Source organism: Ceratotherium simum, chromosome 6 (assembly GCF_057802395.1).
Source record: "Ceratotherium simum simum isolate JZ-2026a chromosome 6, ASM5780239v1, whole genome shotgun sequence".
NCBI lineage: Eukaryota > Metazoa > Chordata > Mammalia > Perissodactyla > Rhinocerotidae > Ceratotherium > Ceratotherium simum.
In genome coordinates this window covers 53,580,638-53,606,055 of record NC_141905.1, presented here as the reverse complement: position 1 = coordinate 53,606,055, position 25,418 = coordinate 53,580,638, and the positions used below count along the sequence as shown (strand labels likewise).

At 38.0% G+C, this 25,418-nt stretch overlaps 1 protein-coding gene across 3 annotated transcripts in view; it reads left to right on the top strand.

Annotated features, from left to right (window-relative positions):
- IDE (insulin degrading enzyme) overlaps positions 1–25,418 on the top strand; it is a 108,229-nt gene that overhangs the window by 20,817 nt on the left and 61,994 nt on the right. For all 3 annotated transcript variants that reach the window (XM_014785543.2, XM_004427829.3, XM_014785544.2), the window contains exons 2-4: positions 11,445–11,629; positions 12,636–12,843; positions 16,326–16,495. In XM_014785543.2, coding sequence (XP_014641029.1) covers positions 11,445–11,629; positions 12,636–12,843; positions 16,326–16,495 — 563 coding nt within the window. The remainder of the gene's footprint in view (positions 1–11,444; positions 11,630–12,635; positions 12,844–16,325; positions 16,496–25,418) is intronic.

The window sequence follows — 25,418 nt, the reverse complement described above, 5'->3', positions numbered from 1 at the left end:
TCATTGTTTAAGTTTAGTTCCCTTATCTATTGGGAGTTTAATTTTGTGAATGATGGTAGATATGGATCTAATTTTATCTTTTTCCCAAAGGCTACTCAGTTGTCCAAACACCATTTATTGAAAAGTCCATCTTTTACCCAGTGAGTTGAAATGCCACTTTTGTCAAATACTAAATTTCCATATCTATTTTGATGTAATTCTGTTCTTTCTACTCTTTTCTACTGATCTGTTTGTCTTTTGATGCACTAGTGCCAGACTCTCTTCATTACAGAGACTTTGTAGTATGTTTTAATGTTTGATAAGGCTAGTCCCCCACTTAAAGTTTTTCAGTGTTTTCCTTAGCTATTCTTGTTTTTCATATAAACTTTAATATCAATTTGTCTAATTCCATAATACAGCATTTAGGTATTTTCATTGGGATTCTGTATTAATTTTTAAACTATACTTGTCAGAGCCTTGCAAATTTTTGACAGTATCCACTGCCAAGGAGGGGCCCAAGATGGTGGGGTGGGATCTCTGTCTTCCTGTGCTCCTCTTGAGCCAGAGTAGATTTGTTTTATGAATTATACTTTCATAACATTTCAGCAGAAGAAAGCAGGTTTTCTTTTTAAAAAATAGTTTGAAAACCACATCATGAATAGTTTTCAAGCCTCTACTTGAATACTTGGTGGTATGGTGCTGCTGACACGACCTAGTCCGTGAAGACTATTCTACCTGTTTATAGGGTGTGTAAGCATCGGTTGCTCTCCTTACACCTCCTGCCATTAAACCTAGTTTTGCCTGAGGAGGCAACACAAAGTGGGTTCACTCTTTTACCTAATACTCTTGAATATTTGAACATTGCTTTTATGGATTGGTTGCAGTATTGTGCAAGAGTCCATTCTGATACAGATCCTTTTGGGGCTGGATGTGAATGTCGATAATTATTCTTTGGCTTGCATTGCTATTGGGATTCTGGAGCCACGATGCCTGGACTCTGCCATTTACCTCTGTGTGACCTGGTACTCATTACTACCCTCTTCAAGCCTGTTTCCTCATCAGCAAAATGGGGACAATAGTATCTACCTCGCAGGTTTGTGATGAGAATTAAATGAGGAAATGCATGTAATGTGTATGTCTCCATCATATAGTTAAATGTTCAATAAATGTGGACTAATAACAATAACAATGCCACCATTGCTATGAAGAGGAGAAAAAAGTGTTATATATTTATTTTATTTCTGGATGCAACAGGTGGCGTATAATTTCAAAGTTGTAGGCAGCCAGCTAGATGGGGCTTGAAGGGTGAGTTTTCTTAAATCAAAGTCTGTATCTAAATAAAGACACAGAATAGCATCTGTGGTTAAAAAAAAAAGTCAGCATCTAAGCTGTTAGTTTCTAAAACAACAAAATGAAGCCTAAAATTGACAGCAATATTGGGCCAAACCACATTAGGTCAGCAATTGAGTGAGGAAGTGGGTTCTGGAATTAGGTTGTGGGTTCTGTTGCATTGTCTGCTTAAAGCTTTCACCTCACCTCACAAACTATTTAAAAATTCTTTTGAATATTGCCCCAGTTGTGAGCAACAAACTAGTTTTTTAAGGGACCCAAGTTGTCAGCCACAACAATGAATGGAAATGGATTTTTTCTTTATTAGTTAGCCCTATTAAATTGTGATGTAGGTGATCCAAGTTAACAACAAAAAAATAAGTTCACTTTGGGCTTATACACTTAGTAAGCATAGCCTAGTACATTCAAGTCCATTAAGTTTTATCTTTTCAAAGATCGCCTAATAATCTACTATAGATAACCATACTCAACACTTCTGTGAGTATTCTTACAGAGATATAGTCTCTGTACATGAGATAAACTTTTTAACTTGATGGAGTGGTTAAGAGCATGGTGCTTTGGTGTCTAAGACTTGTTTTGAATCCTAGTTCTTTAATTTAATGCCTGTGTGGCCCTAGCCAAATACCTTTATGAGATTTGATTTCCCCATCCAGGAAAATTGGGAAAAATAGGATCTGTCTAAGGGGTTCCCTGAGGGTATACTCCCTGTAAAGAGTTTGTGCTGTGTAAAATACTGACTGAGAATTCAGTAAGGGTCTGTCCCAGGGCCCTGGCTGTGCTCCTTTCTAAGGCAGATCCCTTTTCTTGTGCGCTAGACTGCTTACTCAGGACTCAGAGGTTTCTGCAAACCTCTCCGTTCTCTTTCTCCTTCATTATCAGTTTTTCCCTTCTCTTTTTTTTTGTTTTTATAATTTTTATTTATTTATTTACTTTTTCCCCCAAAGCCCCAGTAGATAGTTGTATGTCATAGCTGCACATCCTTCTAGTTGCTGTATGTGGGACGTGGCCTCAGCATGGCCGGAGAAGCGGTGTGTCGGTGCGCACCTGGGATCTGAACCTGGGCCGCCAGCAGCGGAGCGCGCGCACTTAACCACTAAGCCACAGGGCCGGCCTATCCCTTCTCTTCATTTAAGCATTTTCTAGTTTAGATTTTTAAAGATAAATAGATGGGAGTTTAATACATAAAGCTTTCTGTGTTTTGGTGAAGCTATCTCCTCGTTTTATTTTAAGTGGATTGAATTGGTTGCAGTGATTCTCATCCACCATTTTTGGATGATAAAGTCAGAGTATAAACTAGGGTGTTTCATCCTTGGCACTAGTGACATTTTGGGTCAGATAATTCTTTGTTGTGGGGGCTATTCTGTGCATTGTAGGATGCTTAGCAGCATCCCTGGCCTCTACTCACTAGTTGCCAATTGCACCCTTCGGTTGTGACACTTCAATTGTGACACATTGCCAAATGTCCCCTTGGGGAGCGAAATTGTCACTTATTGAGAAGCACTGACTATAAACAGTGGCTCGCCTATAGCAATTATAAAGGGATAATAATTTACCTGTTTTTCTCATAGTCTTATAAAATACCATCCTATTACCAGCCTGTCCAGTGAATGTTTTTGACCTCTGGAGATGACAGTATATGACTGGAATCTGCATGAGTATATGTTAAGAATGCTAGTAATAACATGGTGGTTATTCACGTGGTCTATTTGTCTCTCATCATCCTAGGACCATAATAATATCCATGATTATAATATGAGGTTACTACTTGTGGATGCCTGCTATGTACCAGACACTGTCTTGGTGAAGTTTATTTATACCTATTTTATAGGAGAAATGCTATAAAGGCTGCCCTAGTCTGATGCAACTTTAGGTACCTCTGTCAATTTAATGGACCCATGTGAACACTTCACGTGACTCTTGATTGGCAAAACTACATGAGGCCCCAAAGTCCAGTTTGACCAGAAGAGCCCAATAGTATTCAGGATCTGAGCAACAAAGGGGTCATTTGATAAAGGTGAAGGTATATATGTAATTACTCAACACTGGCTGGAAGTGGCCAGTGGGTCAGTGCTGGTGTGGAGAATCATAATAAGGTAGAGTGCAGGTCAAGCTTCCTGAACCAGCATTATCTGAAGAGGGCAAGATTCTCTTTCTGTCAGAGCCAGGGTGTACATATGGGTGGAACTGAGCCCTGAAGTGGAGATATACCCCCTGTACAGAATATGAGTGTTTATGTTTTGCTTTCCTTGCTTGTCTTGAGAGAATTAGTTACAGGCTGATAGCTCTTCCTCACCTGTGATTTAATTTAATCTTTAGAGACCATGACAGGGATCTTTGAGCTGTCCTTACTGTTCTGGGATCATGGAGGATCTATGAGGAAGATGACCCATATGTAAAATTAATTCTGAGTTTGAAGAAATATTAACTTTATATAGTATTCTTTTTGTTTTGTTTTAAAATAAAGAACCTGTTTAATTCAAATCCTGGGTTAGAAGTTGTTTTTTGATGTAAATGTTGAAAATTGTTGAGAGCAGAATTTATTTATAACTTAATCATTTTGCTTTTATTTGCATTACACTTATTGCTTGTCGGTCTTAATTGGTTGCTGGGAGTGTCAAGTTTTATCTTTAAATCTTAACTGGGGTCTAAAGTAAGTAATTACCAAATGCTAGTTTTCAAATCATGCATAATGAGTAAAGACTTGAGTTAAAAGATTTAACATCCTTTATTGTTGACTTAATTGACTCATGCTGTACTAACATGGGCTGCCTATTTCTTGTGGCCAAGATGACATCAACAGTAATAATTGTCTCAGGACACACCTAAGAAGGTTTAGATAATTATCACATTAATTGGACTATTATTTCTTAGTGAGCCTTCTTAGTTTAGCACCCGTTTGATGTGGCTGGGCTATTTCTCAATGTCCAGGTGGTACTATTCCAGGATGATTTTTGGTGGATGATATTTATAGCCTTGAGTAGTAATTCATATATCTCCTTTCCCCTTTTATTGTACTATGTTTTATGATATTTTCAAAATCTCTATTTTAAAAAAACTTGTAATTGAAATATAATATGTCCTAAGTGTTCAGCATGATGAATATTCACAAACTGGACATACCCGTATAACCAGCACATGACCAGCACCTGAGAAGCCCCCCTCATGCTTCCCTCTAATCACTTCTCTTACCCTAGAGGGTATTTGACGTATTGTCCAATATTCTTGACATTATGTGACTATTATGTCACTATTCTGACATTTTGTGACATTGTGTCACTATTTTGACATAAAGGCATAGCTTGATTTTACCTGTTCTTGCACTTTATATAACTGGGAAGGTACAGTATTTACTCTTTTGCATTTAACTTTTTTCACTCACTCTTTTGTTAGTGAGATTCATCCTTATTGTGCTTTGCTCTAGATTATTCATTTTCATTGTTGTATACTATTTCATTGTGTGAATATATCACAGTTTATCTTTTCGCTGTTGATGGACATTTGATCATTTCTGGTTTTGGCTATTATGAATAGTATTGCTGTGAACATATAGACACATTCATTTTGGGTATATATCTAATACATGAATTGTTAAGTCGTATTGTCAGCTTTAGTATATACTGCCAATTTTTGAAAATGGTTGTACCAATTTGCATTCCCATCAGCAGTATATGAGAGTTTGGGTTGCCCTATAACTTCTCTATCACTTGGTATTTTCCATCTTTTTCATTTTAGCCCTTCTGGTAGGTATGTAGTGGTATCTCAGAAAATCTCCTGCGGCAAAAGTCAGCTGTGAATTTGGGGCATCTTGGGGCTTTAATCTGTCACACCAAGCTCATGCACCCACTGATGCCTCACTCGTTTCTCCTCCCCGAGTAGAGTCCTCTACTTGTTGTGGGCCAAACATGATCTTCAATCTGCACCCAGAGTAGGCAAATACCCCAGAGCAAAAAACAGGTGATGTCACCTCAGAGGCCTCTCCCCTCTCTGGAATTCTATTTCATCAAGTCCTCGTTGCTTCCACAACTCTACAACATCTTTGAAAATGTGATTTTGTAATTTTTCGTGGCTTTTTCTAGTTATTGAAGCTGAATCAGGTTGCTGTGACCTAGTATATCCTACCCAAAAATGAAAGTTGTCAGTAGATTCTTTGGATTTTCTAAGTACACAATCATGTCGCTTGCAAATAATGTTTGTTTTTTTCCCCCTTCCTTTCTTATCTTTATGTGTTTTCTTTTTCTTGCTTTATTGTACTGGTCAGATTTACCAGTACAGCGTTGAATAGAAGAGATGAGAGTGGCATCCTGTTAGTGGGGATGGAGGATGGGGGTGTTTCCATTATTTTACCATGGAGTATGATAATTGCTGTAGTTTTGGTAGATTTTTTTTCAGATGAAGGCATTTTCTCCCTTCTATTCCTAGTTTGCTGACTTTTTTTTAAAGACATGAATGTTGCTGAATTTAGTTAAATGCTTTTACTGTGTCTACCAAGATGGTTATATGATTTTTCTCCTTTTTTTCTGTTCCTATGGCTTAATGTATGCCTCTGAAAAATAAATCATTCATAACCCTGTTGTGTCTACTGTAGTACTAATTATTTTCACATTCCCTTTCATGCACGAGACAATTCTGTAAAGTCTTCTCTCTCTTTCAACTTGCTATACATTTAATCTTGCCATACATTTTCCTTTTTACTTTTTATTAGCAAGGTATCATGAGCTAATATGGTTCTCAGCCCAGGGACTCCTTTGGCAGATTAGGAGCATTCGTCTAGGCTCCTTCCACTACTTATCTCTGTTTTCTGTAGAGAGGAAGGAGTGGAAAACTGAAAACTTCCCTTGGAGCATTTATTTTGACCTATTTTAATTTTTATTTCCTCATTTTTGTTATTTGGGATTGTAAGGGAGGAGAATGGGGTCAAGGAATGGCTATGGGAGTGGTAACTGGGAGCTGGGGAAGGAAGCTGGATATGATTTCCTTAAGTGCCACCTTCTGCTCCCCCTATTCCCACGCTTCCTCTTTCTCCATAGTTCCAGCTGTGCCATAAATCTGTTGTGTGTCAATGCCCTTGGGCAAGTCACTTAATCACTGAGCTTTTGTTTGCTCATCTGGGGTTGATGAGAAGGACCAACAGCTGCTGAGACCTGCCACTTAGGGAGAATGGAAAGATTTAATGGCAGTTTAGAAAGCATATATAACACTTTAAAAATGGGGATGATTGTTAGGATTAGTTTTGTACAGTGGCATCTATCTGACATTTTCTAACAACCCGAAGGCTACCTGGGGAAGAAGGATACTTGTGAAACACCCTCGGTCCCCAAACTACAACTGTTAAGAAACCTTACGTAGTTAACTGTGTGGCAAGAAGTATAAAATGGAGATTTTGTTCATTTGCTGAAAACTTCAGAAAGTCTTTATAAAATGTTCCATGTTAAACCTGTCACTTTTGGAATGAACAACCATTGATATGTATGCACCAAAACTAAAACAAAATTTGCAAAAGCACTTATGTCTGAAATGCTACGGCTATAGGATTCCTTTAAATTGCAACCACCCTTATTCATTTAAGCGTTCATTTTTTCATTGTAAACTCCTTTCCAGAAGGCGCAGACTTAGAACAGCTGACATTCTGACTGGCACAAAAGCAGAGCTTCTCATCATGGGAAAATAAGATTTAACTGACGTAATTTTAGTTTATACTCAGCTTTATGATCTAGCTGGTGTATGAATTGAGGTACACTGGTCCCTGTAAGTGAAGAGCCATGAGTAGATGGTTCCCTGAGACATGTCATTATTTTTTAGGTCAGGTAACGTGAATAGTATTTGGGAATGGTCTTATAGTGAGGCATGCTAGGGCTCATACCATCACTACCTTGATATTCTCTCTTACTTACCTCTGCCTTCTATGGGAAAGAAAGGATGTTTGTGGTGTGGCTCTGTTTCCAGACATTTTCTCTCTGGCACCTCCTCCACATTCAGGAGTGCCATAGGGAAGCTCGACTTCCACCTCTGGTTTTTGGAATGGGTGCATGGATTCCACAGAAGGGAGGTTTTGATTTATAATTTGACTATTAGCATGATAACTCACCTGTATGGGTTTATAGGTCATCCATTTAGAAATTAGAAATGGATCAAGTCTAACTTTAAATATGTTTGGGGCTATGGGGGTGGGTAGGGAGCAAAAGGCAACATAAAATTTCTCAATCTCCTATTAAATAGGCTGTGAAACACTTAAAGAGACATGAGAAAAAAGACTGCAAAAGGTCATCTGAATAAAAGATTGTTTGCATTAAAAATTTCCTCTTGGTATGGCAATTTGTGAATGACCTATTTGGGAATTTGTTTTTGCAAACCTGCGGTTTAGTCCTTTACATGTCTAGATAAAAGTCCATGGTCTTTTGGTGGAAGTTCTGGCTGTAGGTCTATTAACACCATCCCATAGTGTCTGTACCTTAATAGGCCCCCTTAAATGTTCGTTTGGGTATGGGGGGCTGGGGTGGACACAGGACTGGGAGTTAAGAGCTGAGTTCTCGTTGTAACTTTGTGCTGTGTGATCTGGGACAGGTGGTTTAAGCTCCCTGAGCTTCAGTTTCCTTATAAGATGAGGCACTAGCCCACTTGGGGATCTTGTTAAAATGCAGATTCTGGCTCACTGGGTCTCTGGTGGTTTCTGATATTTTGCACTTTTAACAAGCTCCCAGGAAGAGCCAGTGCTGCCAGTCCATGAACTACAAAGGACTAGGTATAATCTAACGGCTCCTCCAGCTTTTACTTTCTGTGATCTTAGTCATTGTTTTAAATCCTGGCAAAATTACAAAATATGCTGTAATTACTCAACATCTCTCCAGTTTATCAGAACGCTGAACACTGACAATACTGTGCCCTATTATGAAGTTTCCAGTGTATAATAATGTCCCTAAAATTGAAAGTAATTTTATTGCTCCTAAGATTTTGACTTTGACAGGTTAAAAATATCAAATAAACGTCTGGGAAAGCATTTGATTTAGCAAGAGCTTGGCATCTAAAAGAATACTTGCTTGCTCGCTCTTTGTCTGGTGCATATTGGAGAACATTTGCAATAAATAAAATTACTCTTGAAGGCTTTATGCTAATGAGGGAGCTGAGATGGATAGACATGTGATCTCATGAGTATAAATACAGAGACAGGCAAGCTGTTGATGAATTCATTGTTAGAGGAGGAGTTGCTGATCACTTCCTTCAGTTCTGCAGAAGGTGAGAATCAAATTGTTTTAGGACTTGTTGATAGATATGCATAGGTAAAGCCCAGACTGTGTCTATTGAGTATGGATGGCTGGGGATGGGTCTTGTTTGAAAACGTCGCTACTCTTTCTTTTGGCTTTTACTTCCTCCAGAAGTGGTGATGTATGATTTGGAAGCGTTGCCAGCTTGGAAATTTATAGCTGTCCTTGATCTTGTGTACAAATGTCTGAAAGTAGTTGGACTTATTTTTATGTTTGGCTTATAGAGTAAATCCATCTCTTTACTTTCAGCCACACCAGGGATATTAATCAGACATAGCTTCAGTGTTGAAATGAGTTATATACATGCCTGTGATGGACTCTAATCATATTTTTTCCTCTAAGAAAATGAAAATGTAGACAAGAGAAATTGAACTCTGAAAAAAGTACAGAATGTAGCTTATAGTTGAGGGTAGTTATCTTAATTGTAATGAATTTTTCACCTCCCGCAGAATAAGACAGTTTGTCTTACCAAATTGAGCTGTATTTTATCTCCTCACTACAGTTGTGGATTGGACAGAAGTTTTAGAGCTTCATCGTCATCATCATTACATTTTAATCATTTGTAACCCTTGGTTCCCCTAAATCAAACTAGCTTGGGCAAGTGCAGTAGAGGGAGTTGGGTGTAAACAGTGGCGACGGAACCAAAATAAATAGCCTTTGGATTTTGCTCCCACTTAGTGGAATCCATCACTAGAATCTCAACCCCCTCCCTTCCTCTGGTCGAGCCTTTCAGGAAGGAGTTTAGGTGTTCTCTGTGGTGCACACTGAGCCTTCTTAGTGTCACCTTTTAATGCTGCCCTTCTTGCTGGGGATTCTAGAGATTGCCTCATGGCTTATTTAATCTTAATGTTGCTGCTAGGTTGGAACTCATTTTTTGAAATTGTAATTTATAGTGAACTCAAATAAGTTTTTGAAACCAGCTATGTACTGAAGGCGTTTGCTGCAGTCCACACAGATTGTCCTTTGGGAAATACCTTAACCAGATTGTTATTAATCTTGTGCCTCTCTTTAGAGGCTTAGATAGACCATTTTCTGTTACCCTGGGAAATTTTTTTTTTAACCACAAAACACCATTTTTTAAGACTTTGCACTCAGATATTTTCATTTGTCTTTGACATTGAACTTGGCTAATGAAGTAGAAAGGAATTGTTAATAATGCCTTTTCACTTCCAAATTGATTTTGAATTCTCCAACGGTGTCCTTATATCCCAAAAATGTTAGTATTATATTTTATGCTTTGTTTTTCAAGAAATTATTTTTACTATAAATAGGGCAAGACTAATAGCACTAGCTGTGTAAAGTACTATGATTTTTAAAAACCAGTATTATACATTTAGTATGACCTATACTATTGATCTTTAAAATTCCAAATATTGTTATTAAGAGGAGATCTAGGGGACAAATAATAGGAGCAAACTTCTTTGGGTTATCAGTTGTTACTCAAGAGAGTAGTTAGATGATTTCAGAGAGGAGAGTATTCTGATAAAAGCAGACTGGACTTTTCCCTCCCTTAATCTCCACATATTTTAACATGAAAAATAAGGATTTTATCCAAAATAATCAAGCGTATGCCTGTTTATGCCCCCTCTGATTTACCTTTAAATCTGGATATCAGTCTTGAAGCAGCAGTCAGAACCACTTCTTTTGTCTTCCAGGTGAGAAGCAAATGTGCTAGCACAGGGTCATTTTTCCTCTGTGGTTTCAGATATGTTTTGCCTTTTATACTGATTAGTATATTGACCTCCTAATAATAACAGGCTCAGTTTTTGTCTCTTAAGCAGTCCCCAACATAGACAAAAATAACATCCACTCTTAGTCTCAAAAACATGCATACACCAAACTCTGGAAAATCCGTTCACTGCACTAATACCAACCAACACCTGTCAGGATTCTGTGTGCTGATACTCCCTTCCCTTCACTGTAACTCTAGCCTTCCTAGGGAAAAAGGAGAGAACTCTCAGAGAAAGGGAGGTCCTTTGTAAGAGAATTTATCTAACCTCTCTGTTAAGAGCACTGGACTGTTCCTGCTCTGACATTCAACTCTTCACCAGGTTACAAAAATTACTTGGGGTCCTTCCAACTTTTTGTTTGTTTGTTATTGTGTCCTTACTTTTGCTACCTTCATAGGACAGCCTAGGATTTTTTGTCACTGGGGGTTTTTCCTTATGTTCCGAGCATGTGCATATCAGACCCATGAGTTCCAGATCTACCCTATCTTTGAATATCATCAGATTGAGCAATATTTTGGCTAATCCCATAATTCTTACACAACATCTCACCTCACTTCCTCTAGTAGATACTTCTGAAATACGTGGAAAAGCAGTTATCAGTAATTGAAAACTCTATTCTAGGTCAGCACTCTGACCAACTCATGGCCCAACCCATTTTGTCTCAAATCCCCATCCATGAGCTCTCCTAGATAGAAATATGGCTCCCCCAAAACAGTGTTGTTAGCATTTCTCTGAAAGAATGAGGGGTAGGAGGGAGGAGAGGAATGATTATACCCTGTAGATAGGCTATAAAAAGTTTCCTCCAGGGGACAGCCCGGTGGTGTGGAGGTTAAGTTCTCGTGTTCCGCTTCAGCAGCCCAGGGTTTGCAGGTTCAAATCCCGGGCACGGACCGACTCACCACTTATCAAGCCATGCTGTGGCAGCATCCCACATACAAAATAGAGGAAGATGGGCTCACATATTAGCTCAGGGCTGATCTTCCTCACCAAAAAAAAAAAAAAAATTTCCTCCACATTTCTTTCTTCTGATGATGTATTATATGGGTTTGCTTGATGTTACTCTTTGTTCTTTAAAAAGAAAAAAAAGCAGCTACAATCCAACAATTAATAATTTTTTTCTTTTCAGTTTCCAAAAAAAGACTTACAGCAAAATGAATAATCCAGCTATCAAGAGACTAGGAAATCACATTATCAAATCTCCTGAAGACAAGCGAGAATATCGTGGGCTACAGCTGGCCAATGGTATCAAAGTACTTCTCATCAGTGATCCCACCACGGATAAATCATCAGCAGCCCTTGATGTACACATAGGTACAATTTAAAATGGTGAATTAAGCTTTGTTCAGTTTCATTGGCCTAAGATTGACGTTTATTAGAACTCTCCACATTTGTGCAAATAAAGACCTGGTAGTTACCAGTTTGATGTACCTTACTTGGTACAGTAGCCCTGTACAGCTATTGGTAATCTACAGTTGTTTAAGTCAAATAATCTTACCTTTACCAAGGGCGTCTTGTTAGGTTCCCAGCTAAGGTGACCTAGCAGCAAGGAATTCATTCCCATCCTTTACAGTAACAGTTCTAATGCTTTCAATTTCGTATACTTTTGGTGCACTAGGAAATATCATATTTCCTAGATTCTTGTGTGCGTATTTCTTCCATGTTTAAGGCTGCTTTAATCAAGTTGCTTCTTATCTATATGTACTTTTAGTGAGGCATGTTTCTTTTTTTTCCTCTCTGAAAAGCTTTTATTTAACTCAGTGGCATTTTAGAATTGAGGAAATAAGGTAATAACCGTCAACTGTTGAACAGATAATCATTGCCAAGTACAACGTAGTGTCCTTTGCAATGTCATCTAATTTGTATTCATACAACTCTGTAAGTTAGGTATATATAGAAAAAAGTGACTGAGGCAAGACAGATAAAGTATTGTGCTCGAAGTTTCACAGGTATTGTGCTTGAAGTTTCACAGGTAGTAGAGCTGCTAACCCCAAACCTATGCTCTTAGCACTATGCTATATTGTCTTCTACATAAAACAGTGAATTCAATTCTTTCTTTCCCTCCAGTGTGGTGTATGAGGAAACTCATGTTCAGAGAGATTAAGTAATCTGCCTAAGGTCACCAACTAATTAATGGCAAAAACTGGGGCTAGAATCCAAACACTACCATTTTAGAGCAGCCTATGCTTAACTTTCTCTGATTGTACGGTTGGAGTTGTCATGCTAACAGAAGTTCCAGATCATCCGTAATTTATCTATACTTGATAGCTTTCAACATAAAAAAGTGATTTGTTATATGTATTTTTCTCTTCTCTTTCAGGTTCATTGTCAGATCCTCCAAATATTGCTGGCTTAAGTCATTTTTGTGAACATATGCTATTTTTGGGAACAAAGAAATACCCTAAAGAAAATGAATACAGCCAGTTTCTCAGTGAGCATGCAGGAAGTTCAAATGCCTTTACTAGTGGAGAGCATACCAATTACTATTTTGATGTTTCCCATGAACACCTAGAAGGTGCTCTAGACAGGTAATGCTGACTATTCTATGAATTATCCAACTTTGTGTACTTATCACAGTAATAATAATAATAGTAACAACTATTAGTATTATTTTTACAAAGATATTTTCACAGCTTTATAGCTTAACAAGAGAGATTTTAACCAGTATTTTTTCCCTGTGTTTTATAAAACAGAAAAAAAATAATGAGTGATGTCATATATTTACTTTGTGGTAGAGGAAAAATAGTGGCATGACTTTAAACCAGCCTTCAGGCCTATAAAATATTTTATTGACTTATAAAATTTTCTCCAGGCCTTCCCATTCTAACTGGTGTTATATGTGAAGCCTGTGATGAAGAATAAACCGTAATAGTGGCTCTCTTTTCAAGCCTACTCCTGTTCCAGAATGTTAGAACTTAAATATTCTATTCAATATATATATTTTTTTTTTGGTGAGGAAGAGTTACCCTGAGCTAACATCTGTGCCAATCTTCCTCTATTTTGTATGTGAGATGCCTCCACAACATGGCTGATTAGTGGAGTAGGTCTGCATCCGGGATCTGAACCCGCGAACCCCAGCCACTAAAGTGGAGCGTGCAGAACTTCAGCCATTCGGCCATGGGGCCAGCCCCTGTTCAGGATATTTTGACCTGGTGTTTCAACCCTGGGGACATTTTGTGAAAATATTTTCTGGAGCGAGCTCCCTTAGGCCCATTTAATTTCTTAGTCAATTTTCTATACAGCTAGCAATTTCTTAATTTTTTTTTTGTATCTGTGATTTGATTCATTATTCAAAGTATAGTTTTTCCTTGGCCAATTTTTATAGTTTTCCGTGTTACCAAGAAGGTGTAGTTCTGCAGCTTTTAAAGGGGCTGTATGAAGTCTGACTTTGCAGTTTTAGTAATTGTCAGCTTTATTTGCTAACTTATATTAATAGTAGTCATTATATTTTTTTAAAACCTAATAGTTTGAGTTTATTCCGTAGCGCAAAGAACATTAAAAGGGCAAAGGCATGGGTTCAGGATGCATGGCTGGGTCAAAGTAGCCTGTTTCTTACTTATTCTAGTCTATGTTTCAAGCTTTAGGCAGTGGCTTTGAGAGGTAGTCATCTTTTATATGTATTCCCAGAGGACTTCCGTTAATGAGTTCCCTGGGATCATACACTGAATTTAATTTCCTGCTTTACAAATGTTACAGCAGATGTTTGTATAATAGATCTCTGTATGATGGAGGATGTCTGTTACTTGGCTCAGAGTGAAAAAACCACTTGTATAGGAGCATCTTTTAAAAAAATTGGTTATACAAGGTCATAATCATGACCCTTTATATAGACCTATCCAGCTATGGTATGTAGCTGTTATGCACTTTTCCCACCTGAATGTATTGTAGGTAAAAAAAGTTACATGTCCAGAAATATCCATTTCCATATATCTTTGATTATAGACTCCAGACAGATGGGGTTTCTCTTTGGATTGGTAAATTGGTGTAAATTACTTAGCACAGTATTGTATTCACTATGTGCTTAAAATAAATATCAAGTAATGATAACAGCCTCTTTGACAGCCGGACTGCAAGGTGCAGTTGCTGAGATGTTTATAGACCCAGGAGTCTCTTAGGCCCACTGAATAGTGGTCCCATTCAGACAGAGCCTCTGCCCTTGGCTTCATCTGAATTCTCGATCTTGTTTTTATAAGACAGGGTCTAAAGTTGCTTAAGAAGAATTACTATATTTAAATTGCAGCCTGATATAGGAGAGTTAATTTATTAACTAAAGGTATCTTAGTTAAACTTTGGTACTACTGTTAAAGAAGAGCCTCAAGAAAAGCATATTGTTTACTTACATTAGAGATACGTGCCATGTTACTTGTTGAATCACTGCTTATTAAAATTTTTAACTTCTCTTAATATTTTGTAAAAGCCCATCATTATGTTTTAGTCATCTATTGTGTCATAGGTTTTTCACTTCTTTATTTTCTTCCACTAAGTAGATTCATTTGTTTTTTTCCATAAGAAAAAAATATTCTAATAGAGCCTTTTAAAAGTAGGTCACTTAGTTTGCCCTAAAATACCTGAGTCTTAGTGAAATTGCACCTAAAACTGTAAATTTAAGATTTATTTGCCTAAGAACTATCACCTGCCTTTTCCTTTTTTGAATTAACCATATATAACAAGGATTTTCATAGACATGCCAAGTTGCAAATCTTAAATAGATTGCTGCTGTCTCCGTAAGTCTGCCTTGACTTTTTGGTGTTGTGATATTGTGATTTATAACAAGAAATAGATGTTTAGGGCTGGCCTGGTGGCATAGTGGTTAAGTTCTCGTGATCTGCTTCGGCGGCCCGGGGTTTGCAGCTTTGAATCCTGGCCCAAGCCCATGCTGTGGCAGTGTCCCACATACAAAATGGAGGAAGATGGGCACAGATATTAGCTCAGGGCCAGTCTTCCTCACCAAAAAAAAAAAAAATATATATATATATATATATTTGGTCTTTGTCCCTGGTTCAGGTCCGTAGCTTCAAAACCCTTGGAATTTCCTTAATAAAGGTGTCTTTTGTTATGTTAATGAGGTGACTTTGGGGAAGCCACTAGGTAACCTGAGGGTAGGAGCTGGTTGCCAGGGGAACTAGCTATGTGATTCAAGAATTGAAACTTTCAGTCCCACCTCCAGACCTCTAAGAAGTAGAGAGAGGGGCTGGAGATTGAGTCCAGTCACCCATGACCAATGATATAATCAATCATGCCTATGTAATGAAGTCTCCCTAAAAACCCAAAAGGACAGGGTTCGGAGAGCTTCCAGGTTGGTGAACACGTGGAGGTTTGGGGAGAGTGGTGCGGTCAGAGGGCAAAGAAGCTCCATGCCCTGTCCCCGTACCTTGCCCTATGCATCTCTTTCATCTAGCTGTTCCGGAGTTATATTCTTTTATAATAAACTGGTAAATCTAGTAAGTAAAATGTTTCTCTTAGTCTGTGAGCTGCTCTAGCAAATTAGTTGAACCCAAGAAAGAGGTTGTAGAAACTTCTGATCTATTGTTCAGAAGGTTGGTCAGAAGCCTAGGTGACAACTTGGACTAGAAATTGGTGGCTGAGGTTGGGGGGAGGGCGGCTGTCTTATAGGGCTGAGCCCTTAACCTGTGGGATCTGATGCTATTGCCAGGTAGGTAGTGTCAGAATTGAGTTGAGTTGTAGGACACCCAGCTGGTGTCAGAATTGCTTGATGGTGTGGAAAAAACACATGGGAATTGGGGTCATAATCAGAGGTATTAGTCTTTTTATATTTTCACTAATTATTTAACATCTCTGGGGGTAGATTGACTTCTCTGAATTTACGTATGTCCAATATTATATTTTTCTTCTGTTACTTGGAACATGTATTTCTTTTTTCTTAGTAGCAATGGTAGTTTTTTCTGATACTGTAGAATTCATGTTTCCTGTCTAAGTTTCAAACATATTTTTAAAAGGCCACTCTTAAAATAATAGCTTTCAAATTGTTAATTATGTTTCACACTCTTAGGTTTGCACAATTTTTCCTGTGCCCCTTGTTTGATGAGAGTTGCAAAGACAGAGAGGTGAATGCAGTTGATTCAGAACATGAGAAGAATGTGATGAACGATGCTTGGAGACTCTTTCAGCTGGAAAAAGCTACAGGGAATCCCAAACACCCCTTCAGCAAATTTGGGACAGGTTTGTCAACAGTGGCTTTCATGCATTAGTTCTTCTTGACCTCGTATAAACCTTTGCACAGTATTGTATTTTACAGTTCAGGATAGAAGATTTCAGAACACTTCATTCCTGCCTGCCCTGTTTTTTTATAAACTCACAGTCTGGAGCTGAGAAGTGGTTGTTACATCACTGTTACTCCCCGCTGTTTCTTAACCCATGCCCCTACACTTACGCTATCTGCCTGGTTCCTGTGTAGGCACCTTCTGTGTGAGCACCTGTATTTGTGACTCATGACCGAAGATGAGGCTGAAGCTTAGGTGTATGAACTTCATGGGGAAAGTGATAGGTTATTGAGAAGAGTGACCAAATATGAAGCAAGTTTGTTGGATAATAAGGTGTAGAATTGAATTCAGAGTTTAGAAACAATAAGAATGAAGTAGTTATACTCCCTTTAACAGATGACTAGCATTTTGGCTAGTAGTTCAAAAAGAAGGGTGTGAAACAGGAGTCGGGCCCTTGGCATTGGACTTTATACATAATACTCAGCATGATAACTCTCAAAATTGTAGAAATAGTGACCTAAACAATTATTTGCCCTCTAGAGGGTTCCTCTGGCCATTCCATTCAAATGGGGGTCTGAATGTTTAAGGAGCAGAGGAGTTAGAGTTGTGAATGGATATTAACCAGCATTTCAAAGGGAGAAGATAGTAGATCCTTTTATTCTGAAGTCTACCTTCCAAATAGAAGTGTATTTTCAATGCTCACTTCAAGGCTTGTTGAATCCTGCTCCCATCACCTCCACCTCTACTCATCCAGATGTATAGCATCTGCTTTGGAGATGGCTCTGTGGGAGACAGAAGACTACAGAAGACAGACAAGGTCCCTGCTCTCAAAGTGCTACAATCTCCTGGAAGGGGATTAGAGATGGGGATGACAGGGAGTAGAATAAAATGTGGAGATTCTTGATTTTATAATTGTAACTTTTTTCTTTACAGTTTTTCATTAAAAAGTATATGTTTAATTTAAGTATTTAAACAGTACAAAAGTATTTAAACTAAAAAAAAAAAAAAAGGAAAAACAAAAAGTCTCCCTTTTCCTCATCTATTCCTGCTAGTCCCACACACCAGATGTAATTGTTGTTAACAGGTTGCCATGATTTTAAAATACTACTTTGGGGATTATAAAATTACATAAAAATAATAGATCGTTTAGTGCACTTACAAATTTATACCTGTAAGTTAATTTGGGGGACTCTTTTTTTAAGACTATTAAAGACGGCTCTCTTTCAGTTTGGATACCATTCTGATACATCCAGCAGCAGGTAGGGAATTAGCATAGCTTGACAGAATTAGGAGTTTTTAAAAATTGCAATTAGAAGCAGTGATATTGTATTCTTTAGACTGACAGTACTTGGCACTCACTATCAGCATCATTGCTAAGATGAATACTGTCATCCCTAAAATGTTTATGTAATGCTGAATTGTTTGAAAAGTGGCTTTCATAGAGAACATCAGCATACGTGGGATATCAAAAAAGGAATGTGAGTTTTAAAAAACAAATTTCAAAATCGTTAGATCCAAATGATTGTTGTCCTTTAAGTAGTCTCTTTGGTAGGTTAGATAGTTATATCAGCAATGCTGCTATCGTGCAAAATGTGTTGGAGCTCCTCCTTGGAAGTTGCCTTCTTTTAAATAGCCTCACTGGTGACAAATCATGATCAGCATAATCAGGAAGCAGCACAAATCTTCCAGAAATAAATCCAGTGAATAAGGCGAGTAAAATTACTTCTGGTCACAAGCGAAGAATAATCTTAAAATGTCCTAGAAGAAGGTTTTAGGAGTGATGGGCAAAGAGAAACATTGAATGGTCACATATGTATGAGGTTTGAGGGCATATTTGTTTTATAACCACTGATGAAGCTAGGCAGTTATATTATGAGGTAATATAAACAGCTAAGAGATGAGTAAGCCAGACAGTACAAAAGTACAGAAAATATGATATGTATAAGTAATGCAAATGTCAAGTTACCTTCTGATTTTAGAAATATAAACTAACATTGAACTTTTTGGAGTAGAGGTTCTGTCCATTTTTAAGGTCACAGGTACATTTGAAAATATGATAAGAGCTGTATACCCTAGCCCTAGAAATTATACATATATAAAATTTTGCTAGTCATCCCTGAAGAAGACTCCATGTCAAGAAAGTCATGCTTATTATTATTTTATTATAATAATATTATTTAAATAATAATATCAGGAATGAACAAAAACCAAGCATTGTGTTATTTATTTTTAAGAAAACCTAAGGGGGCTGGCCCGGTGGCGTAGTGGTTAAGTGCGCGCACTCCACTGCTGGTGGCCCGGGTTCGGATCCCGGATGCGCACCGAGGTACCGCTTGTCCAGCCATGCTGTGGCAGTGTCCCATATAAAATGGAGGAAGATGGGCACAGATGTCCAGTCTTCCTCAGCAAAAAGAGGAGGATTGGCGACAGATGTTAACTCAGGGCTGATCTTCCTCACAAAAAAATAAATAAATAAATCTTTTTTTTTAAAGATTTTATTTATTTTATTTTTCCCCCCAAAGCCCCAGTGGATAGTTGTGTGTCGTAGCTGCACATCCTTCTAGTTGCTGTATGTGGGACTCGGCCTCAGGATGAACGGAGAAGTGGTGCCTCGACGCGCACCCGGGATCCGAACCCGGGCCACCAGCATCGCAGCGCGCGCACTTAACCACCAAGCCACAGGGCCGGCCCTAAATAAATAAATCTTTAAAGAAAAAAAGAAAACCTTAAGATTGTTTGTCCTTTACGCTGGTTAGTCATGCTTCAAAAATAGTATAGATCAGTGGCTTTCAAACTTTTTTTTATACAACCCACAGTAAGAAGCATATTTTACTTAGCAGCTCAGAGCACATGCATGTGTGTTTGTATAAACAGCTGAGCCAAAAGTTTTACCAAGCAATATCTGTCTTACATCTTGGGTTGTAGTCTGGTACCCTCTTGTTATATTGTTTCTTTAAAAAAAATTCTGGTCTGCCAATGCGTTAAATTTATTTCATTACAATCGAATGGGTCCTAACCCACAGTTTAAATAATGCAAAGTGATAGGCAGTCATTTCAGTAGACTCAGAGAAAGTATTTGGTAAGACTCAGCACTCATTCATGAATAAAACAACAAAAAACTCTTGAGCTGATAAAAACCCATGTCGAACATCATGATTAATGGTGAAGTTTCAAAGATTTCCATTGAAAGGCAAAAACAAAACAAGAATACCCTCTAAGCACTTTTTTGTTCAGCTGTACTGTAGATACTAATCGTTACAATAAGTTAAGGGAAAAATGTAGTATGTAAGAGGTAGAAAGGAAGCAAAAGAAACTGTTATTTCCACATGATATGATTGTCTGCATAAAAAAAATATTCAAGAAAATCTTCAGATCAACTATTAAAAATAAGATAATTCACCAAGGTTGCCAAAAGAAGAGAAACACACTAAAATTGCATTCTTATATCAGTAGTAGTCAATTGGAAAAATGATTTCTCTCACAATATAAAAATATCTGTAAGGCATTTAGAAATAAATCTAACAAAAGAACAAATATATAATGGATATAAAAGAATGCCTGAAAAGGAAGATTGGCACAGATGTTAGCTTGGGGCTAATCTTCCTCAAGCAAAAAAAGAGGAGGATTGGCAGTGGATGTTGGCTCAGGATGGATCTTCCTCAGCAAAAAAAAAAAAAAAATCCTGAGTAAATGGGGGGATAAATCATGTTCATGAATGGATAAACTCAGTACCACACAGATGTAAATTCACCCCAAATTTATCTAAATTCAGTGCACTACCAGTTGAAAGCCCTTGAGGTTTTTTTTTTTTTCAGGAACCCAATAGTCTGATTGTAAAATTAATAAGAAAGAGTAAAGGGCCAAGAATAGCTAAGATAATTTTGAAGAACAACAAAAAAGGGACTGCTTCTTTGAACTTAGAACTAAAGTACTGTTGTTACAGTAGTGGAATTGATGCAAGGATACACAAAGATAACAGAACAGATTATAGACCCTAGAAACATATTCACAAATATATGGAAACGTAACATAAGACAGAGGTACATTACAAATGAGTAAGGAAAGTATGGACCTTTCAATAACTGGTGCAGGGACAATTAGTTATCCATGTAGAAATAAGTAAAATTAGATCTCATCTCACACCATGCACAAAAATAAATTTCAGGTCAATTAGACCTAATTATAGAAAGAAAACTTTACAACTTTTAGAAGAAAATACAGGAGAAGTTTTTTCATCTTAAGATGGGAAAGTGTTGTTAAGCACACAAAGCACAAACCATATCTTTTAGAGATAAAATAAACCATAGATTTAAAGATAAATTTGACTTCATTAAAATTTAAAATTTCTGTTCAATAAAGACAAAAAAGATAAGCAACATATCCAGTGACGATATTTGCAAAGCATATAACAGATAAAAATTTCTATAAGTAAGTAACTGAAAGATAAAACAGCTCACTAGAGAAATAGGCAAGGGATAGGAATATAGAGTTCACAGAAGAGGATATTTGAATGGCCAATAAACATAGGAAAGATGCTCAAATTATTAGTGATCAAGGAAATACAAAATAAAACAATGAGATACTGTTTCACACCTATCAGGTTGGCAACAATTGAAAGTCAGACAAAGCTAAGTATTGTGTTGGTGAGGATGTAGAAAAACAGAAACTCATATACTGTTGGTGGGAAAATAAATTGGTTCATCCACCTTGTAAAACAATTTGGCAATATCTAATAAAGTGATGCCCATGCCTTTTCACCCAGGGAATCCACCTTTTTTTTTTTTTTTTTTTGAGGAAGATTGGCCCTGAGCTAACATCTCTTGCCAACCTTCCTCCTTTTGCTTGAGGAAGATTGTCCCTTAGCTAACATCCATGCCAGTCTTCCTCTATTTTGTATGTGGGATGCCGCCACAGCATGGCTTGATTAGTGGTGTGTGGGTCCTCACCCGGGATCCGAACCCACAAACCCCAGGCTGCCAGAGCAGAGTGTGCGAACTTAACCACTACACCATCGGGCCAGCCCCAGGAATCCACTCTCTTGACAGAGAGAAACAACTCTAGCAGTTGTGCATGGGGAACAGATAAAAGAATGTTCATGAAGCATTTTTTGAACTAGTGAAAAATAGGAAAGGACTTAAATGTCTGTCAACAGTTGAATAAATTAATAAATATATTGTGGTCTGTTCATATAGTAGAATATTCTAGAGCAGTTAAAATGAGTGAGCTAGAACTCATGAATCAAACTAGAAAAAGAGCAAAATGTTTTGTGCAAAATGCAAATTGCAGAATATGTTGAGTATGATAGCTTTCTGTAAAATTGGAAGACAGGCAAACAGTACTGCGTATTGTTAATGTCTGTATACATATGTAATATAGTATAAAATAGGCACAAGAATAACTAAACACCAAGTTCTGATTAGTATCCTTAGGGAGAGAGAGAGAGAGAAATGGAGAAGGCTTTAGCTCTGACCCTAATGTTTTATTACTGGGAGAAAAAAATTTGTAACAAATATGGCAAAATGTGAAGAGTGAGGAGTGACATCAGCATCATGGCGGAGTGAGTTGTTCCCTTTGTCTCTCCCCTCTAACTTAACAACCAGTCAAACATCCATTGACCAACAAAGAACAAAGGACTCCCTCGACAGCACACCAGAACGCCAGAGAGATCCTTGCATTTATACACCTGAAGGTGGATGGACTGGACCTCCGGGAGGCAGTGGAACTAGGGTAGCAGCCCCCTCCCCTGGCGGTGGTGATCCAATACGCGGATTCTCACACTAGTGCATGTGCCAGCAAAGAGAGGATGCAGGGGCAGACATGGCACTCGTGGCTTAGCCCTTGAGCCCCCCCCGCCCCCTGGCGGGAGCAGGTGGCACCTGTGACCTGAGGCTTCAGGAACCACATCAGAACCCATGACCCAGCCTCCAGTGGTGGCACCCCCAACAACAGCTCTACCAGCAGCAGGGGCTTCATACAAGACCCCGGGCCCCAGGTAGCTACAGCAATACCTGTGAACCCAGTGTCCCTGGCAGGGGTGCTGGCAGCACCCCTAAACAGCCTGGGAGCAGCAGCACACAAGCCCGCAGAGAGCCAGAGGAGTAACACAAGACTAGGCAACGCTGGAAGCAGCACAAGTGCTCACAGCCTGATGACCCCAGGGGTGACATCTGAGACTGCAGTGACATCGTAAGCAGCAAGGCACCAGCAACCTCAGAGGTGCAAGCAGCACAAGGAAGGCACTGATGACACCTCTAGCAGAGGCAGTGGAGAGTGGAAAGTGCAGGCTTTCAAATACAACCAGAAGCAGCTCAGAACCAAAGTAACCAAAGCCTTATCTGAATAAGAAAGGTGTTTACTACTACAAATGTGCCAGCAAAGGATCAGCTCATCCATTACGATGAAGAACTACAATAATACTGCAGAACAGAAAGAAAATGACAATTCCAGAAACCAAACTTGAAGTCCCAGGAGATTACAATCTAACTGACAGAGAATTGAAAATACCTGTCATGAAGAAACTCAATGAATTACAAGAAAACTCAGAAAGACAGTTCAATGAGCTCAGGAATAAAATTAGTGAACAGAAGGAGTACTTCACCAAAGAGATTGAAACTCTTAAAAAAACCCAAACAGAATTCTAGAGATGAACAACAAAATTAATGAGATGAAAAATAAAGTAGAAAGCATTGAAAATAGAGCTGACTATATGGAAGAGAGAATTAGTGAGCTCGAAAATAGAAATCTAGAAATGATTCAGGTGGGAGAGGAGAGAGAACTAAGATTTTTTAAAAATGAAGAAATTCTATGAGAAATATCTGACTCAATTAGAAAAAGCAACATAAGGATAATAGGTACCCCAGCAGGAAAAGAGATGGAGAAAGGAGCAGAGAGCTTATTCAAAGAAATAATAGCTGAGAACTTACTAGACCTGGAGAAGGAACTGGATATACAGGTAGGTGAATTGTCTCAACACAAAAAGACCTTCTCCAAGGCGTATAATATTAAAGCTGTCAAGTCAATGACAAAAAAAGAATATTAAGGGTGGCCAGAGAGAAGAAAATAACTTAGAAAGGAACACTCATCAGGCCATCAGCAGATTTCTCAGCAGAAATCCTATAGGCTAGGAGAGCTTGGAATGATATATTTGAAATATTGAAAGACAAAACTATCAGCCAAGAATACTCTATTCAACAAAGTATCCTTCAGATATGAAGGAGAAATAAAAGCTTTCCCAGACAAATGGAAGCTGAGGGAGTTCATTGTCAATAGACCTGCCTTACAAGAAATGTTGAAAGGAACCCTCCTACGTGAAACAAAAAGGCAGAGGGTTACAAAGCTTTGAGCAAGGAGATAAATAGACAGAATCAGAAAATTGCAACTCTACATCAGACTAGGTTAGTAAACATTTAATTATAACATAAAGGCTAAAGGGAAAGAAAGTATTCAAAATAACTATAACTACTTCAATTTGGTGACAAACTCACAGCACAAAAAGGGTAATTTGTGACAACAAAAACATAGAAGGGGAAGAGGAAGAGGACAGAACCTGCATAGGCTAATGGAAATAAGGTGCTATCAGCAGAAAATGGACTGTCTCATCTATAAGATCTTTTATACAAGCCTCATGGTAACCACAAAACAAAAAATCAGAGCAGAGTCACAAGTCATAAACAAGGAGAAAACTGAGAGAAACATCACAGAAAACTGCCAAACTGAAATGTTGGACAGAAATACAAGGAAAAAGAAACAATGGAAATATAGAACAACCAGCAAACAAAAGATAAAATGGCAGTATTAAGCCCTCGTATATCAGCAATCACTGTAAATGTAAATGGATCAAATTCACCAATCAAAAGACATAGAGTGGCTGGATGGATTAAAAAACAAGACCCAACAATATGTTGCTTCCAGGAAACAGATCTCAGCTCTCAAGACAAACATAGGCTCAGAGTGAGGGGATAGAAGATGATACTCGAAGCAAATGGCAACCAAAAAAAAGCAGGTGCAGCCATACTTATATCAGACAACAGACTTAAAGCCAAAAAAGATATCAAGAGACAAAAATGGGCATTATATAATGATAAACGGGACGTTCCACCAAGAAGACATAACACTTATTAATATATATGCACCTAATATAGGAACACCAAAGTATATAAAGCAACTATTAACAAACCTAAAGGGAGAAATTGACAGCAACACAATAATAGTAGGGGACTTAAACCCCCACTTACATCAATGGATAAATCATCCAGGCAGAAAGCCAACAAGGAAACAGTGGCCTTAAATGAAACGCTAGACCAGATGGACTTAATAGATACATATAGAACATTCCATCCAAAAGCAGCAGAATACACATTCTTCTCAAGTGCACATGGAACATTCTCAAAGATAGACCACATGTTGGGAAACAAAGCAAACCTCAATAAATTTAAGAAGATTGAAATCATATCAAGCGTCTTTTTTGACCACAGTGGTGTGAAACTAGAAATCAACTACAAGAAGAAAGCTGGAAAAGTAACAAATATGTGGAGAGTAAAGAACATGCCACTGAACAACCATTGAATCAATGGAGAAATCGAAAAATACCTGGACACAAATGAAAACACAACATACCAAAACTTAAGGGATGCATCAAAAGCAGTACTAAGAGGGAAGTATGTAGCAATACAAGCCTACCTCAAGCAGCAAGAAAAATCTCAAATAAACAATCTAACACTATACCTAAAAGAACTAGAAAAAAGAACAAACAAAGCCCAAAGTTAGTAGAAGGAAATAATAAAAATTAGAGCAGAAATAAATGAAATAGAGATTGAAGAAAATAGAAAAGATCAAGGAAACTAAGAGCTTGTTCTTTGAAAAGATAAAGAAAATTGACAAAC